Here is an 18080-nt window from a genome sequence, read left to right as displayed (position 1 = left end):
AAGGTAAAGTGTGCTGTCAAGTTGATTTTGACTCCTGGCACCCCCAGAGCCCTGTGGTTTTCTTTTGGTGGAATACAGGAAGGGTTTACCATTTTCTCCTCCCTCACAGTGTGAGATGATGCCTTTCAACATCTTCCTATATCTCAAGGAGAGAACTCAAATTAATATTTGCTGGAGACATGGAGTTAAAGTTCTAAATAAAGTAGTTTATTTAGAACTTTAAGTCATGTCTCCAGACAATATTAATTTGCAGTGCTCTCCTTACCTGTGTACTTCCTCTGGAGCACAGTTAGATAAAGAAATCTCCCCTCCAAGCTCTCAAACAGTGTTATGGGCACAGAGAACCTACAGTAAGCACCCAAAGGCAAACAAAACCCAGGGGAGGCAGACAAAGAAGCACAGTAAGTAAGTGGAAAGCTTGCTTGATTTGAAAGGCAGGGAGCTCCTTCACTATGGACACTGCAGCACAGAGACAGCCAGCAATTCTGAGACTGGATGGATTTAATTATGAAATGTGGTCTTTCAGGATGAAGTCCTTTCTCATTGCTCAGGGACTGGCAAACATCCTGGAAGAGGATAGACCTGAAACAGCTGGAGAACACGCAGCATGGGATGCTAAAAATAGAAAAGTCTACAGACTCGTCTGCTTGCATGTGAGTGACCCAATCACTGCATTTGAGAAAGACCAGGATAGCTAAGGAAGCTTGGGAGACTTTAAAATGCCTGTATGTTAGAAAGACAACTAATATTAAGATAGATCTGATTGTCAGATTGTGTAATATGAAACACAGAGAAGGACAGAATTTAAGCATGGACATTTTAATCAATCCTAGACATTGCAAGGAGATGTGCAGAAGAAAATGTAAGACTCCCAGATGAAGCAAGCATTGGATTGATTTTGAATAGTTGCCCGAGAGAGTTAAATTGATAAATTTTGTTTTGGAATCAAACGAGGAGATTGATTTGGAATTTGGAATTTCAAGACTTTGAAATTTTATATGAGATCAGATGCATTCTCTAGTGAGCAATCTGACCAGAAGAGTCAGGTTATAGTGTTTCAAACAAAACAAAAGAGCAAGGTGTGTTGGCTGTGTAGGAAGCCGGACCATTTGCAAGTGAATTTTCCTCAGAACAAAGGCCCTGGCCATAGCAGAGCTGCTGAAAAAAATTCCAGGAGGGATGACTAGTCACCCAGAATCTCTCCAAATCAGAAGAGACAAGAAAAGAGGTAAGGAATAAACTCAGAAATGTTTGAAATTCTTGAACCTTCTGAAAGTTACGTTGAAAGCAATTCCATAAGTGACTATGGGAATCTAGTTGTTGATAGTGGTACAACTGCAAATCTGATTAAAGACAAGGAACTGTTTAGTGAGTTGGACTTGAATTACAACCCCAATAAGCCTGGCAGATGGCAGAAAGATCATTGCAGAAGGCAGAGGGAAAGCAAAAATCAGATGCAACTGCCAAAGGGAAGGAGCATAACCTTGAGCAGCTCTTTATGTTCCTGCACTTGAAAACAGTTTAATATCAGTCACATATGCCATGCACATAGGCTATGGAGTGAAATTCAAGAATGATCACTGTTACATTGGAGACAAACAGGAGTTGTTAATTAAAGGTTCTTTAAAAGAAAGTGGCTTGTTTGAGATTGATTGCATTAACAAGAAAGCCAAGGCTACAATTTTTTTTTTGCATGAACTATGAAAAATTGTGGCACTGAAGATTTGCACATATAAAGCTTAAAGTAATTTCTCAACTTGAGAAGGAGGATTTAGCAAGGGGCTTTAGAGTTCAGCCCTGTAAAAGCAATGATTCACCATGTGTGCTGTTTGAAATACGAAATACTCAGTAAATGCTTTCACTAGAAAACAGAGAGAGTCACAGCGCCCCCTAGAATTGATTCATAGTGATATCTGTGGACCGATGCAAGTTGAATCATCAGGAGGAAGTAGATATTTCTTTACTCTAAATCAGGGATGTCAAACTGTGGCCCTTCTGCAGATGTTGGCCTACAACTCCAATCATCCCTGGCTATTGGCCACTGTGGCTGGGTATTATGGGAGTTGTAGTCCAAAAACATCTAGAGGGCCACAGTTTGACATCCCTGCTCTAAATGATGACCACTCCAGATATACTTTTACTTATATGCTAAAAGAGAAAAGTCAAGTTATAAAGCAATTTAAGGCATTTGTTACAACAGTGAGCAACAGGTTTGGCAGACAACCTCAAAGACTAAGAACTGATGATGGGGATAAGTTAACATCAAAAGAAATGGACAATTATCTAAAAGAACAAGGCATTTAACATGAACAAACTGTGCCGTACACCCCATAACAGAATCTCATAGCAGAAAGAAATAATTGTTCCCTATTAGAGATGACAAGGAGCATGTTGCAGGGTTGGCAAGCAAAATTTGAGAAGTACTCATGACTGCCAATTGCCTACAGAACAGACTGCCAATCAAAGCAACAGATGTGACACCTTTTGAATTATTCCCATAAGCCTGGCACTAACCAGAACCAGAAGGGGAAGCAGATGTTGAGCCAGAAGTGAGATGCTTGCAAAGACCCAACAACGGGGTTCCACCCAGGAGACATGGCCAGAAAGGAAGAGACCAGGAACCCTGCACATGGAAATACAATGAGGCTATTCACATGATTGCAGAAAATTGGGCTAGTCTCTGCTAGCCCAATTTTCTGCGACCGTGAGAACCACCAGGCTCGGCTGCAAGCCCGGTGGTTCTTGAGCGGGTAACCCTCTCAAGTAGCCTGCCCCTAAAACCGGGTTTGCAGAGCGAGCGCTCCACAAACCCAGTTTTTAAAAAATTGTGAGTAGCTGCGGTGCGGCTCCGCACTGTGGCTACTCACAAGGAGACCCCCGGAGCGGAGGCAAAAAGCCGGCTCCCAGCTCCGGGGGTCTCACCAGCATGCCCTGCACACTCACACAGGGCATGCTGGAGCTTCCAGGGCCAATCGGCCCCCACTCCCCCCTGCCCCCACCGGCTCCATCATGGAGCCGGCAATTGTGTGGGCTGCCAATCTGGCTGCCCAGGGCTCCAGCCCTGCTCACTCTCCAAAACCGGGTCTCATTGATCGTGAGACCCGGCTCAATGAAAGACTGCCAGCATGTGATGGCAAAAATTGTAGAAAAGCTGCAGAAGAATAGACAGACTCCTGTTTTTTCTATGGAGGTGGAGCCATCAGTTGAACTAGCTGGAAGCAGTCAATTGCTTTCATCTACATATCAGCTGGCTAAATGTGTCAAGAAGCCACACGGCTACACAATTTATTGTTAGACTTTGGAACTGATGAGTCAAAGTCAAATGGGATGTATGAGGACAACCAAGGATGCATCCAACCCTCTCTGATGGAAAGGACTATGGAAAGCACAACTATGTTCGAGGAGCACAAGAGAATGGGTTAGTTAAGCTGAAGTACTGCCAACTCAAGACATGATAGCAGATAGGCAGACCAGAGCTGCTACCAAGAGATCGGTTCCAGATTATTTGTAGTTGTAGATCAATGCATGAGACAGTGAGAGAGTGTGATGGAGATGCAGTTCCTGATGGCATCGGCTCTTAGCACCAGCAACCCTATTGACTACTAGGGGCACTAGGGATAGAGATAGTGAACAAGTGAATCCTCTCTCTGTCTATGCTTTCTCTACTCTACCTCTCGCCTTGTTAGTCTCAGGTTTCATTCTCTCAGCTGAGACAGAGTTCCTCCTCCCTCCACCTCTTCTTGTATGTAGTTAGCAGCAAGGCATCAAGGCTTAATCGATCTCCCTGATGGATTTCCTAAGCTACTTTATTTGGAACTTTAACTCCATGTCTCCAGACAATATTACTTAGCAGTGCTCCCTTACCAGTGCACTTCCGCTGCAGCTGGGGTCGACAAAGCAATCTCCCCTCCAAGCTCTCTAACATAATATGCTGTTAGAAACCAATGGTTGTAGTGTTTCTTCAGCTTCAGGTACTGGCCACCATTTGTTCCTTGCTTTTAAGTCTCATTTTGTTGCTGTTATGAGTTACCCTTTTTCAGAGTGTAAGTTGTTTGTAAATTGCATGAGGCAGGGGAGTAGCGAGACCCCCCAGGGGGTAGAGGTCAAAATTTCCTTTGTGGGAGGAGCAATGAACATCTCCCCGCCGCCCCTGCTTGCTCTTGGACTCCGGGGGGGGGGGTGAGCCTTGTGGTGGCGACAGGTGCTGAGCCCAGGTGCTGTGGCTGGCCTCTCCAGCCAAATTGTGTGCTTGCACAGTTCAGATATGGATGTCACATGCCTGTGATGTCATGGGCATGCAAGCACATTTGGGCTCAACAGGCTGGCCAGTTGGCCAGCCACGGTGCCCGCTGCCAGGCTCACAGCGCCTGCCGCCACCCATCCCCCTGGAGGCCAAAAGAAATAGCAGTGGCGGGGCAGGGGCAGTGGTGGTGGTGAGGCAGGAACAGTCTGCTTGGGGCCCCGGGACACTTGTCCCTGTTTGTCCAATGGGTGCTACACCCATGGCACAGGGCAATAGGCAGGTACCAAAGAAAAATTTAAAACCAGATAATCAGAAGAGCTGACAATAGCTATAACACAGTTGCACTATACATCCAAAGTGGTATGAATGCATTGTACCTGTTATGGCTGCTCTCAAGCACTCTGGGCTTGTAGTTTTGCAAGTGTACAGCAAACTGCTTATTATTGTACTTGCTCTGCTCATTTTCCCGAGTATGAAGTACATGAGAGAAGTGTGCATGCAGAGTACTTGCCAGAGCAGATGACCTATTTTCCACAAGTGGGATGCAATTGCCACAGGTGCCAGAAATAAAGTGGCTTAGGACGGGGTTACCTGGGAGAGCCTGCCTTCTGCATGACCCTTACCACACATTAAGGTCATTGAGAGAGGTCCATCTCCGGATGCCGCCAGCTCATCTGGCGGTGACTCGGGAATGGGCCTTCTCTGTAGTCACTCCTGGGCTATGGAATGTGTTTCCTATAGACGTTTGTGGTTTAACATCTTTACCAGCCTTTAAAAGAGCCCTTAAGACACATTTTTAAACAGGATTTTAGAAATCCCTGGATGTTTTAAATTCTTCTAACAAGGGTGGGGGTTTTTTGGTCATGTTTATTTTTGTGAAGTGCCTAGAGCATTTGGAGTCAGGTGCTATATAGATTAATTAAATGAATACATAACTAAATAAAATACTACTATTACTATATACTGTGAATATTTCTATACCGCTTTTCAACAAAATTAAGAGTTGAGCTGGCTAAATTTGGATGCCCTCTAAGCTGTACTCAAATTAAAGATCGTACTTTAAAAGATGGCAATATCAGCAACCATTCCTGTCTTCCACACAAAAGCAGCTGTAACTTGTAACTCTTCCCTATTTGGCCTTCCTATTTCATTTCTTCAGCGGCTTTCCTGTATTTCAAAGTCGGCAGCTCATTTGGTTTACCTTGTTTCTCATTTTATTCATGTTTCTTCTCTTATTGCTGCACTGTGGTGGCATCTGGCTTGTACTGCACTGTGGTGGCATCTCCATAAAACCACTGGTGGGGGTGGGGGGGAGGATCAGCAGGAGACTTGATGCAGGGTGTTACTAGTATGCTGATGACACCCAGATCCATTTCTCAATGACAGCTTCATGAGAAATGACAAGACTTCCCAAAATGTTTGCCTACAGGCCGCAATGAGGTGGGCAATAAATGGACACTGGATCCAGACAAGATGGAGGTGCTTAATATAAGGGGTTGTAACATGGGAGATGTGATGATCTTCTTGTCCTGGTGTTGGATTCCTCCAGAATGACCAAGTATGCAGTTTGGGAGTCCTTCTGAATCCAAGCCTCTCTCTGGTTTCTCATAGTAAGGCAATGACCAGGAGTGCTTTTTATCAGTTTCAGGTGATATGCTAACTGCATCCATTTCTGAAGGAGAATGACCTCAAAACACTAGAGCAGATGCTGGTAACCTCTAGGCTTGACTATTGCATTGTGCTTTATGAAGGGCTGCCTCTGTAGGTAGCCTGGAAACTTGTTAGTGCACCTTTTGACAGCCAGGCTGGTCTTTGGAACAACTTGAAGAGACCATATCACTCCAGTTTTAAAACCATTACACTGGCTATGAATATGCTTCTGACCAAAATACAAAGAACTGGTAATTACCTATAAAGTTCTAAAGGACTTGGGCCCCCAATATCCAAGAGCATACCCATAGCTAATCCCATGCGTGGCAGATCTCGCGAGAATTTGCAAGCAGAAGCACCATGGTGATTTGGCAGTGGGGATTCCATATGCAGATAGGGAGGAGGAGCCTGTGATGGTTAAGGTCAGTTGGAATGCAACTGTTACTGGTCCGAAAATGTTCTTGATTGTAGAGGAGAAGAATCTATCTATCTATCTATCTATCTAGGGCAGGGGTCTATGAAGGGAGGGGTTGTGAGGGAGGAAAGAGCCCCTTCAGGGGAAGGCGGCTACCGTTGTATGAATTAGATGAGGAAACAAGATGAATAAGATCTGTCAACTTAGGGGGAGAGAGAGAGAGAGAGAGAGAGAGAGAGGGAAAGAAAGACAGGGGAAGAGTGAGTAGAGGAAAGAGAAAGAAGGAAGGGGAGGAGAGAAAGAAGGAAGGGTGAGGGGTGGGCCCAAGCCTGCCAGCAGCCTGAGGGGAATGTGGCCATGGCGGCAGCAGCAGCAAGTAAGGGCCCAGTCAACTACTGCTGCTGTTTGTGGCTGCCGAGGCCATTGACGGAGGGAGGGAGGCAGGCAGGCAGGCAAGCAAGGGACGGGCTTGGGCCTGTCAGTGGCCTGAGGGGAACGATCAGCCATGGTGGTGGCAGCAAGGAGGAAGGGCCTGGTCAACTGCTGCTGCTCTGTGGGGAGTAGATGGAGTGGGGCTCGGGTGGGGAGGTATCTGGGGATCGGGAGCTGCAGCTTGGCCAATAGGTGCCACAATGCTGCAGCCACGACCAAGAGGGATGAGAGGGACAGAGTAAAGGGATGGAGGGGTGACCAAGAGAGGTGAAGGGAATGGAAGCAACAGGATAGAGGAGGAGCATGCATATGGATCAGGTGAGGGTGGAGAGATTCCTGAGGGGAGAGGGGCTGTGGCAGGGGATAAGGGGAGCAATCAAGTACTAGCATACAGATTCTCTGTGCGGTTTAAGCTAGTATCTTCTATATACTTAATTGCGTGTGGATGCGTGGTGGAATTCTTGCGAGAGTTCTGCACACACTTGAGGAGACGGCCGGGCAGTGGGCAAAGTCCCGCTGGCCTGAGGAGGTGGCTGGCCGGTGGGTGAAGTTCTGCCAGCCTGAGGGCGGCTGGTGGGGAGGACGGTCAGTGGGCAAAGCCCCACCAGCCTGGGGAGGGCTGCCAGCAAGGAAGAGGATGGCCAGTGGCTGAAGGCCACGGCTGAACGGCCTGGCCTTGGCCCTCCCAGCTGCCAAGGTGAGGAGGCAGTGGCAGAAGACTCTGGCCTGGCCACTGGAAGGAGAGGGGAGAAAGTGGAGGGGAGCCAGAAAGCCAGCCATGCCGGCGGGGGGGGGGGGCACGGTTGGGCCCAACTCGTGCACAGATGCTCTGTGTGGGGTCAGCTAGAGTGTGTGTGTGTCTATATATCTTAGGTGGTCTGTGGCAAATGGTGCATGGCAAGCCCTGCCCACACAGTGCTTTACCAATTGGAGATAACAGAGCAGGAGCATCATGGTGATTGGGATTCCATATGCAGATAAGGAAGAGGAGCCTGTGATGGTTAAGGTCAGTTAGAACGCAGTTGTTACTGGTGGGAAGATTGTAGAGAAGGAGGCTGCCACTCTGTGAATTAGGAAACAAGATGAACAAGATCTGTTTACTCAGGAAGGAAGAGAGAGAGAGAGAGAAGGAAAGAAAAGAAGAAAGGGGGGGAGGGGAAGAGCGAGTGGAGAGAGAAAGAGAAGGGAGGAGAAAAGAGAAAGAAGGAAGGACGAGGGACGGGTCTGGACCTGTGAGTGGCCTGAGGGGAATGGGAGGCTATGGCAGCAGCGAGGAATGGCCTGGTAAACCATTGCTGCTGCTTGGAGCTGCGGAGGGGGGCAGGCAGGCAAGGGACAGGCCCGAGCTTGTCAGCATCCTGAGGGAAATGAGCAGCTATGGCCATGGCAGCACTGAGAAAGGGCCCAGTCAATTACTGCTACTGTTCCTGCAGGAAGGAGAAGGAGCAGGGTTTGGGTGAGGAGGTCTCTGGGGTTAGGGGGCTGTGGCTTGGCCAATTAGCACTGGCAATGCTCCAGCTGCAACCAAAAGGGTGAGGGGGAAGGAGCAACGGGATGGAGGAGCAGAAGCACAGCTCAGGTGAGGGTGGAGAGAACTGTGAAGTGAGGGGGCTGTGGCAGGCAGTGAGGGGAGCAATCAAGTACTAGCGCGCAGATGTTCTGAGCAGGTTAAGCTAGTAGTAATTATTACTCAAAACAGGGGATGGGTCCTTGGATACATATACAAAGCCATGATGTAGGCTGCTATAAAGATGTCTATTGTGTTTTGTTGTTGTTGTTCAACCGTATTTTACTGATGCTGAATTGATTTTTATATGCAAGTTGATGGTATTGGTGGTTTTTAATGTGTGTGGATTACATTATCATCTTTAAGGCCTATGATCAAGACAATAAATATTTGATTTGAGATTGTTATCAGACAACATATTGTCAGTCTGGTCAATATGCTTTGTGTGGTCCACTGATCTGCTACTTTTGTGAACAATGTTCTTTCCTATAAGCCTTGTTAGTCCTTAGTTAATTGAGGTTACTCAGGTTTCAGTTTTACTGATATGACACTTGCAGGATTTACAAAATTATTTCAAATCCTGATGTAGAAGCACAAGCACAGAGTATCATGAATATTTTTAAAAAACTGTATAGCAGATGATGGGGTATTGCTACCCTCTTGGCAATTGTGCCACAAACACTTCCTGACCTGTTAGAGGGTCATGCAGCACTTTGTACATGTAACCAGCTCAGTTTTAAGACTAATGTGGTTCTTTGCTTCCATTATTTATTTAGGCTGACCACATCAGAATTTAACTCCTTCAGTGATATGAAATACTCTTCTCCAACCAAATTTTTTAAAAAATATCCATTAATCTTTAACAGAAGACACCAGCTACATAAGGAAAATTACTCAAAGTAGTCTCATTACACAATTAAGAGGCAATAACTACTGGGACTATTTTGCCTTATGTCAGCTACCAGGTACATCTCTAACCCTACAATTTTGTATGGCAGTCAGCAAAATTATTCTGTTAACTGCAAAGGGGCAAATGAACTATAGAACCTGCCAGGGGTACAAAAGGTACTTGAAAAAAGTCTTTATGGTGAGATTTTGCAGAAGCACACAACATGGTAGTGGCCCTAGAACTGTTTCCTAAGAAATTTAGTTCTAATCAAACAAGAAGAATCCAGTTACTAGCCCCTATAGTTGCGAAGATATGTTTGGGTGTATGGGTGTGCACGGGCACGTGTAATAACCTGGAGAAAAGTCTCAGAAGCCAGAGGAGGGGTGGGATACAATTTCCATTTCCAGTGATCAGAGGGTCCAGTGTCAGTACCCTCTGTAGCACCTTGTACTCCCCCACCTCTGACATCAAACCAGTAATTATGCAAAATAAATCATATATATTTGCTGAATGTAGACAGGTTGCAGCATTCCTCTATTTCTGGCCCAAAATTTAAATCACTGCGACCCAAATTTTGTTTTTCAAGTGCACATAACCCTGTCTGTACATCTGAGAAGCAAACAAATTGTACTTCATTGTTCTTTCTCTTGGTAAACTGCAAAGTTGCAGCTCTCTCATCTCACTTCAGGAGTGGGAGAGGGAGAGGAGGGTGTTCCCTAGAGAATCTGCCTTGGAGAGGTTGAAAGGTTAGATGGAACAATCTGTAATCTGTTGATTAATACATCTGTAAACAGTTCTTATCATACAAACACAAAAGGGAACAGATAGTAACATTTTTTATTAAATATTACAGTGGATCAAAAAGTACAAAATATCTTTAGCTTGCTATGTGATTGGGAAACTATTGGCACGTAATACAGTATCAAAAGCAGTAATACATACAATTTGGAAAACATACAAAAATTGAGTGTTTATAGTTGGCTCAGCTTCTCTCTTTCTTTCTGGTAGTGTTTAAACTTAATGTGAAAGGTTACTCAATAACCTTTTTATTTTCATTTTTTTTAAAAAATGGGAAACTATATAATATTACTGGGCCATTTTTTCTATATACAAATAATCACCTTACAGAGCATATAAGCTACAATAACTTGAATCACAAGAATGTATACACTATTTACAACAACAAAAAAGTTTAAAACAAAGTATAAACAGCTAGTAGATTATGCTGCCTTTGTTAGATCATATTTAAAACTATGGGAGGGGGAGTACATGTAAAATATCACACACATTTACAGCAAACACTGGTTAAGTGCTCATGATGACAGTTTCAATACTGTGGACCTCATGTCAGAGAAATATTTTCCCAGTATAAGCATTACAGATTGTGAAAGAGGACCAGGTGTGACCATGCCCGCCGCCACACAGCATGGTCAGGTGAAACAATGAATGAATAGAAACCAACCTCTCCCTTCAAAAGGCACACATCACATATTTCCACAGCCATCGATCAGCTTCCATTAGTCACAAGAGGTCAGAGCCAAGGTTTGCACTTGTGGGCACTAAGAAAAAACAGTAAGTGATTCTGGCCCCCATTTTCATGCTGCCTGGAGTAGCATGGCTGCTGCCTCCTCCCCAGTTTCTCTAATGCCACTTCAGTAATCCACCTATGTGGACTGCAAAACTATGTTTTACCCTAGCAGTGCACCATCCCAGTAGAGGTTTATTGCACACCACATGGGTGGAGGTCTTCCCCAAGGTGCATGGGAGCAACTGCACACTCCGGGTAAAGTGTGCAGGAGGCTGAAGTCACAACTCACATTCCTTGCCCATGAAGATGCAGACACCACCTGGCGTGGCAAAGGAGCAACAACAGAAGTGGCAGCAATCCCATTCCTCCAGGCAGTATATCAAAGGGGCCCAAGTCACAGCTAAGTCGTGTAGGTATGTGCCCGTTTGTTTACAAATTTGTGCAGCAGTTATAGAAGCTGAAAAGCAAAGTTTCTTAGCTTTATTTTGGGTTCTGGTTAAATGGGAAATTCATCTAGCTGTTGTGATTATTGAAGCCAGAATAATCCAGTTGCAAAAGGCCTCACCTAATGGCAATGTGGGATTCCCCCCCACCCAAGTCAACTGCTTTGGACATTATATGAAGCAAGTTTTTCTTTGTCTTTAATCTTACCAGCCTTCAGAATGTTTAATAAATCCTGAACAGAGTGCATTGGAATTGCAACATTTCTTGGAACCAGTTCTTGGTAAATAGATTTATTACTCTCTTGCCAATTAGATTTCGCTGTTTCCTTTACCAACTTACCAGTAACAATGGCTTGATTGCACAAAGAAAAACTTGTGCAATTTCATTCAGTAAGAAGGCCCCCTGAACTCAAACAAAGCAAACAAAGCCTTATTTAAAGATACAGAAAGTTATTCTCTGCCAGTGGAAAATTTAATACTTATTAGATTTTTTTTTAAAAAAAGCTTTTTAAAACAAGGCTTGCCCCTTAGTGGGAATTATGCTCCCATTACTCTTCTTTCTCCCTCATTTTGGCCTGTATTTCATGAACTTTCTTAAAATAAGTCAGACATCCTATGAAACAAGGGGAGGAAAAAATCAATTAACCCCGCACCGTGATGTTTCAGAATGGTCTGAGCACATTCCAAAATGATGCGATAAAACTGAAATTGGAGACTTGCAAAATAAATACATGAAGTTAAGACATAACTGATAGGATTAGCAGACAAAATTTTAGAAATAAGAGGCATTATAGGGCTGTGGAACTTGGAATAAGGGGGCAGTCAAGTGCCCTGATATGCACACTGAAGTGCTGTGCACAGGGGCTCTCCCTTCATTTCAGTGGAGGGTGACCGCACCGCATGTGCATAAAGATGTGTGTGGGGATAGTACCCTCTCCAGTGATGTCAAAGGGAAAGCCACTATGGACAGCATTCACTATGAGCAAACTGGAGTTGCCTTCACCTGTGGTCAATCACATAAGGATGATTAGGTTTTATGGAAGCTGTGCTGTTTCAAAACAAGGGACAATCCTTCAAACACAAAGGAATAACCCTTAACATAAGAGATATCAGGCAATCTGACATGCAGATTTTCTGGATTACAATACTGGGCACATGATTCTGACAATGTTCACTGCAGGCTTATACAATCCTGCCAGCTTCTCCTCCCTCCCGCACCTCAATTATTATATTAGTCAGGTTTAGTGCAATTTTACTAACAATGCCCTCTATGGCATCTGATCAACTGAGTGTGATTGTTCTTCTCTTTAAGGTTTGGAGCACAGCAGAAAGGAAAACAAAAAAACAAAAAACAAACCCCTGCATTGGCACATTTATGTTCTAAATTCTAATAGCCTGCTTATGCATCATCAGTTAAATATAGTTTTATCACAAGAACATAAAAGCATTTAATTGAAGATAACATTGATCTTTAACAGTAGATGTCTATTATTCTGGTTTTTCCACCATTGTATATTAAATAGGTTACATAATATATTGCAATTGGCTTCATATCACAGGAGATTTTAATATATGTCTGGCATGCATGCATGGTGTTGCTTAAGTAGTTTCCACTAGTTTCCAGTAGTTCTGATGATTTCTGCATTTTGAATTGCTATCTGGGATGGGTTCCGACCATAAGAAGTTTTCACATTGTAAAAATGCTTCAGAGTTCAGTCTCTGTGTAGCTGTCCACACTTCAAGACCCAGAGTGAAGAAGTCCCTCAAAAGGAATCCACACCATTGCAGGAGGGCTGTTTTTCTGTGGAAAAATCCACCACTTCTACTTATGGGCTATTAAAATCATCTGAACTATTCCCTAGGAAATATGGCTGCATTTCTGCCTCCTACAGACTCACACCTTCCAGCTGGTCAATAATCACCTTGAACCAACTGCTCATTGGGCTCCCCCAGTTATGCTAACATTGGCAATAGCCAGTGGAGTGCAAAGGACTGAGGTGGCCTCTCTAAGTCTGGCTGCCCGCAATGCTTCCTGAATTGGAGCTGGAAGCTCAGCAAAGCAGACACAGAGATCTGAATCTAGAACCTCCAAAGACACAGCTATGTTCTTAAAGCTGGGCAGCAGATTCCAGCCAGGGTGAATGGGCCTGGTTTCTTTGACTTGAACAAACCCAGCTATGTTACAGCACTTGCAAGTCCACCTTTCTACATGGGCAATGGTCATGGTGCTGGCACATGGTGTAAGATAGGGACAGGGAACTGGCAGCATGGGGGCTGAAGTTGGCCCCGGGGGCTTCCTATTTGGCCCTCGGCACATTACCTGGTTCCAAAGGCCTTCTCCCCATTATGTACACTCTGAAGACACTCTCTCCGCACAAAATTTTAAGTACAAAAAAAGGGGTCCTTTGATACCCTTCCCCCCACGTGTACAGCAAAAGCAGCTTCAGCAGAGCCCCCCCCCTCCATTAGTATAACTTCAGCCATTCACTTAAAGGCACAGACAAAGTGCTACTGAACCCTTTTCTCCCAGTGTGAACAGCAACATAGGACAGCAGAGATCGCCCTTTTGCACTTCACATACTAATTCCTCATGTATAAGCCAAAGCAAAACCAAATAACTGCCAAACTACATGTTATACAAAGCCTGTCATTAGGACTGATGGCCTGGAGGAAAAAAAAAGCAGCCAAAGCTTTAACCCTTTCATCCTGCCATGCTCCTGCCTCAGACTTCCCTGCTGCTATTTGACAAGGGAAAAGGAAGCATGAAAATCCTGCCACAGTCCTGATCTGCAACATTGCCTGTGGCTGCTTTTTAAAAAAAGGTTAAGCCCATCAACCCTAATGATAGGGTAATTTGGCCCTGAATCACAAGTTAAGGTCTACAAGGGGAGGACTACGGCTTCTGCTATTCACACTACAGAAAGGAGGTGTGTGGACATGTGTCTAAAATCTTTTGCCCATGTCTGATCGTGAGCAGATAGTAAAGTGAAGTGGCTGACCAAAACCTCACTCTGCAGGAGTGGGTGGAGGTATTGCTGGCCCTTTAAGCCCTCTCTCAGTTCCGAATATGGCCCCTTTTAAAAACGGCTGACCCCTTGTGCCATGGTCCTGATTCTGCAATGATCAGAGCACTCTAGCCGATTCCAGCAAACTATCTCAAGGCAATTTTTGCTTTCAGTAGGAAGACTCTCTCGTCAGAGTCAAAAACAGGATGGTCAGGATCAGGCTTAAAGTTCCACTGACTTTGAACTTCGTATTCATGGGACTAAAGAGTCTTAAAGTCAAGTACTCTGGCTTAAGTGGCTTACAGATTAAGCTGCCATTATGTTTAATGCTAAACCAATATCTAAAGTATGTTGCTGGGAGAAGATGGAATGTTCAGTGTTTTATAGGACTGACTGCGGGGTGGATTCGGGAGAGCCACCAAGCACAGATAATAGCCAAATCTCCTCCCCCCACCAAAAAAATAAATAAATTCTGGACTGCTCCTAGTAATGATCTCTTTCTCTCAAAGAATATTAATCTCACCAATCTTCCTTCAGCATCACAAAACCCACACCATCTTGAATTAAAATATAGTTTTCTCTCTCTCTTTTCTAATGGCTGAAATGCTTGAAATAGTTTCACATCCCACAAGAAAGGTCCTCTAGACTCCAATGTTACTGAGTAACTTGTTGCCAGCACAGTCCTGAGTATATTCCCTCTCTGGTATGCAGGACAGTTTCACAGCCTAGATAAGGTTCAGTACAATCAACAAATTCACAGACCATGATACAGGAAAGCCAAATCTCAGTGGCTACAAAAAGAGCTATATGTGAACAATCAGTATCATTCCAATGCGTGAGGCAAGGGCTCAGCATCTTTCAGGTTCAGGCAGCTGGAAAAGGAACTGACGTTTGGACTCATTGCACCGTTGTGTGATCTACAGTATGGTTCTACCCATTTGAAAAGTTCATTGAATATGGATGCTTTTGTTTTGTAAACAATGACACTACCATCCCAAAAAGCTGCTCTAAGAAAATATAAGCAAATTCAGATGCATTAGAAAAAGAAAAAGAAAAAAGCAACTCTCAATAGCCACAGACTTTTTTTCTTTTACAAAAACAGCCGCAGATAAAAAGAGACCATTTAATTTAAAAAAACAAAACAAAAAACCAAACAGAGCACAGGTTAAGTTGACAATAAGAACTTATATAAATTATACTAGTGAATTTGACACTGGTAATTTTTGTTTTTGAAGCAGGTTATGTACAGTCCAATCACGTTTTCTAGTTTAATAGTGTTAAGATGAAACTATATGCAGGTTTACTGTACATTGCATTGATTGGAACTCTGATAAGTCAGGAAACAAAATGGTACCCGAAGAAGCAACATCCATAGATCATCTGCATTCTCTACCTTCTCTTTAATCAAACCTGCTTCTTTTGCTATTTGAAAAGCTCCAAAATTCCCCACTCCCTTTGAGCCGAAACAAACACACAAACTGAGACCTTTTCCTCTGAGATTAGGCACACAGCCTAACTTGCCTTGATAGTTTTCAGCAAGATACAAATCCACGTGGAACCCTCTCATGAAAATAAATGACTATGGAAGGGAGCAGAGGTGGGAGCCAGAAGTGAAAAAAGAAGCCCAAACTGAACCACAGTCTTGTCTCCATGAAATCTGAAGCATTCAGCAATGAGGGACGAAACTGCTTATTGGTTAACACAAATGTTGATTTTTTTTCTTTTTAGAATTTTGCAAGACATCACAGGCTAAAGGAATGTAGCTTTGTTTTGTTTTTGTTTTTTTAAAGGGAGGATTTACAGTTTTGTGCTCGGATGTACAGAAGACAGCTGAGAAGGCGGGAAAGCAGCCTGAGGATTGATAGCAGCCAAAGGATAAATGTTGTTGTGCAAAAGGTCACCATACGAACTTCCTACAGGTGTTGCAGCAGCTAAGTGCCTGTAAAGCTGCTGTGAATTTCCAGGGGATGTAAGGAATTGTCTTTGCACCATGAATGAATGGAGAGCCAAAGGCTGCATTAATGGAGAAAGCACTGTCTGATTTTTCAAGTACTGCAGAGGATGAGAGTACCCAGTTGGTATGCGGTTGCTCAAGCCGCTGCACAGAGTCCCTGGGTACAAGCCTGTGAAGATGGGGTTCGAGAGGGGAAATTTATGGCCCTCCAGCATGCCACCAGAAGAGAGGCCATGCACTGATTTGCTGCCCTCAGCCTCTTGCTCGAGACCCTTGTCTTTCACAGGAGCTTCCTTTGGTAAGCGCAGGGGGGAGACGGCTCGGATCTTTTTTTCTGAAATGGCTTTGTCCAAATCCTCCAGGCTCCGCTTCAAAGGCCGAGCTGCCCCGATGGTTGGGGCATTTGTTTTGTGGCTTAGGATGGTGTGGGACATGCCGCCTTCCATCTTCCTAGAGTTCTGCTGTTTGCTGGACCTGAAGAGGGGCTCACTATGCTTTTTGGGGGCTGACACAGTCATTGGAGAAACACGGCACGCTTTGGGATTACAGTCTAAACTCAGAGGCTGACCACTCAAGGCTTGGAACTGAGAAATGCTTTTGCTCTCCTGCTGTCCCACTGAAGGATGCAAGAGGCCAGACCCTAGAGGTTTTGTAGTCTGTTTGTGAGTACCTTTTGGAAGACTCAGATCTGTTGGCTGATCATCTGACAAGGCTTCCATAGGGGTCTTTTTATCCTGCTGGTGCAAAGGGGGGTGATAGTTTAAGTTTCGTTTGTCTTGGTGCTTGTGCTGAGAGAACATTGAGAGGTTTTCTGAATCTTTGTACATGTCCCGAGGGAGGTACTTTGATGTCTGTTCATTATTAAGGTGGTGTTCTGTGTGCCTATAAAGGCTGTGCAGGTGAGGAGATGAGTAAAAGTCTGCCAAGAAGCTGGGCATGTGGGAGTGGTGCAAGGCCCTTTTTTCGTTCATTCTGTCTTTCATGTCCTGGATTTCTGACTTCAGCGCATAGGATTCAGCCAGAGCACTCAGGTGTTGCTTGGTAAAATCACAACACTCCGAATCTGGTTTCTTTAACAGTGATTCATGCCTATATGTTTCATTAGTGGATTTCCTTTCCTCTGAATTCTTGGGTTTAAAACTCTGTACATGTTGGATCACAGATGGCCTGTTGATGGCTGCAGGCTCCAGCATAGGGGCATGAGAAGCCTGTGGCATGCCTGATGATAGCTCTTCTCTGCTGTTTAATTTCTTCTTGCTGATCAAAGGTGGGGGTGAGCCATAAGGATAGTTACATGAAAGGGTTGTCCCACTGACCTGTGACAGGAGCTTCTTCTTTGCCAGAGGTGACATGATGCCCGGATTTCCTTTGGAGTACAGCAGTGGTGTGTAACTGAAACCAGGATCCCCATTAACAGAACCTGGTGGTTCCTTTTCTTTGAACATGTCAAAATTCTGTACAACAAGGACTTTGGGACTTTGTTTCAGTGCATTGTGTATGTCCTCATTTCCTAACTGATCCACTTTGACCGTGCAGTTGGCAATGTAGTCTGCCATCTCTGGGAGCTTATCATCTTCCATTTCATTTTGACTTGGCAGCTGTATTTGAATGGTTGGGAAGTTATTAAGTGGAATTTCTTGGGTATCACTTTCCAGATTGTCTGCAAAAGAGTGTGTTCTTAGTTCTTGCTTTGGTTCATCTGGGTCTTCTAATGGACTAAGTAGTTTTCTGGCTGTGGGATCTAGGACAGCATCCTCTTCTGGGGCCAGCAAAGCACTTGAAAAAGAGCCATCAGGTGTAATCTCCTCCTTGACTTCCTCACTGTTTGAGCTAGTTTCCTTCATGTCAATCTTTTCTGAAGACATTACCCCAGTTGTATCTGGTAGGGAAACCTGTGGCCCTTCTACAGACAGCTTTGACTCATCTACCGCAGTTAGTTCAGGTAAGTTTTTCTTGTCTGGATATTCTTGATCCTTTTCTTGTTCTGATGAAACCTAATAAAATATATTAAAGG

At 44.4% G+C, this 18080-nt stretch overlaps 1 protein-coding gene across 4 annotated transcripts in view; it reads right to left on the bottom strand.

Annotated features, from left to right (window-relative positions):
• Positions 1–9955: 9955 nt before the first annotated feature.
• Positions 9956–18080, bottom strand: part of ARID5B (AT-rich interaction domain 5B) — a 276705-nt gene continuing 268580 nt past the window's right edge. For all 4 annotated transcript variants that reach the window (XM_053308880.1, XM_053308879.1, XM_053308881.1 and 1 more), the window contains one exon: positions 9956–18060. In XM_053308880.1, the coding sequence (XP_053164855.1) occupies positions 15910–18060 (2151 nt within the window). In that variant the 3' untranslated portion in view covers positions 9956–15909. The remainder of the gene's footprint in view (positions 18061–18080) is intronic.

The sequence above is a fragment of the Hemicordylus capensis genome, chromosome 3, assembly GCF_027244095.1.
Source record: "Hemicordylus capensis ecotype Gifberg chromosome 3, rHemCap1.1.pri, whole genome shotgun sequence".
NCBI classification, from domain to species: domain Eukaryota; kingdom Metazoa; phylum Chordata; class Lepidosauria; order Squamata; family Cordylidae; genus Hemicordylus; species Hemicordylus capensis.
Note: the sequence above shows the minus strand (reverse complement) of the source record. Positions and strands in the feature narration are given on the sequence as shown.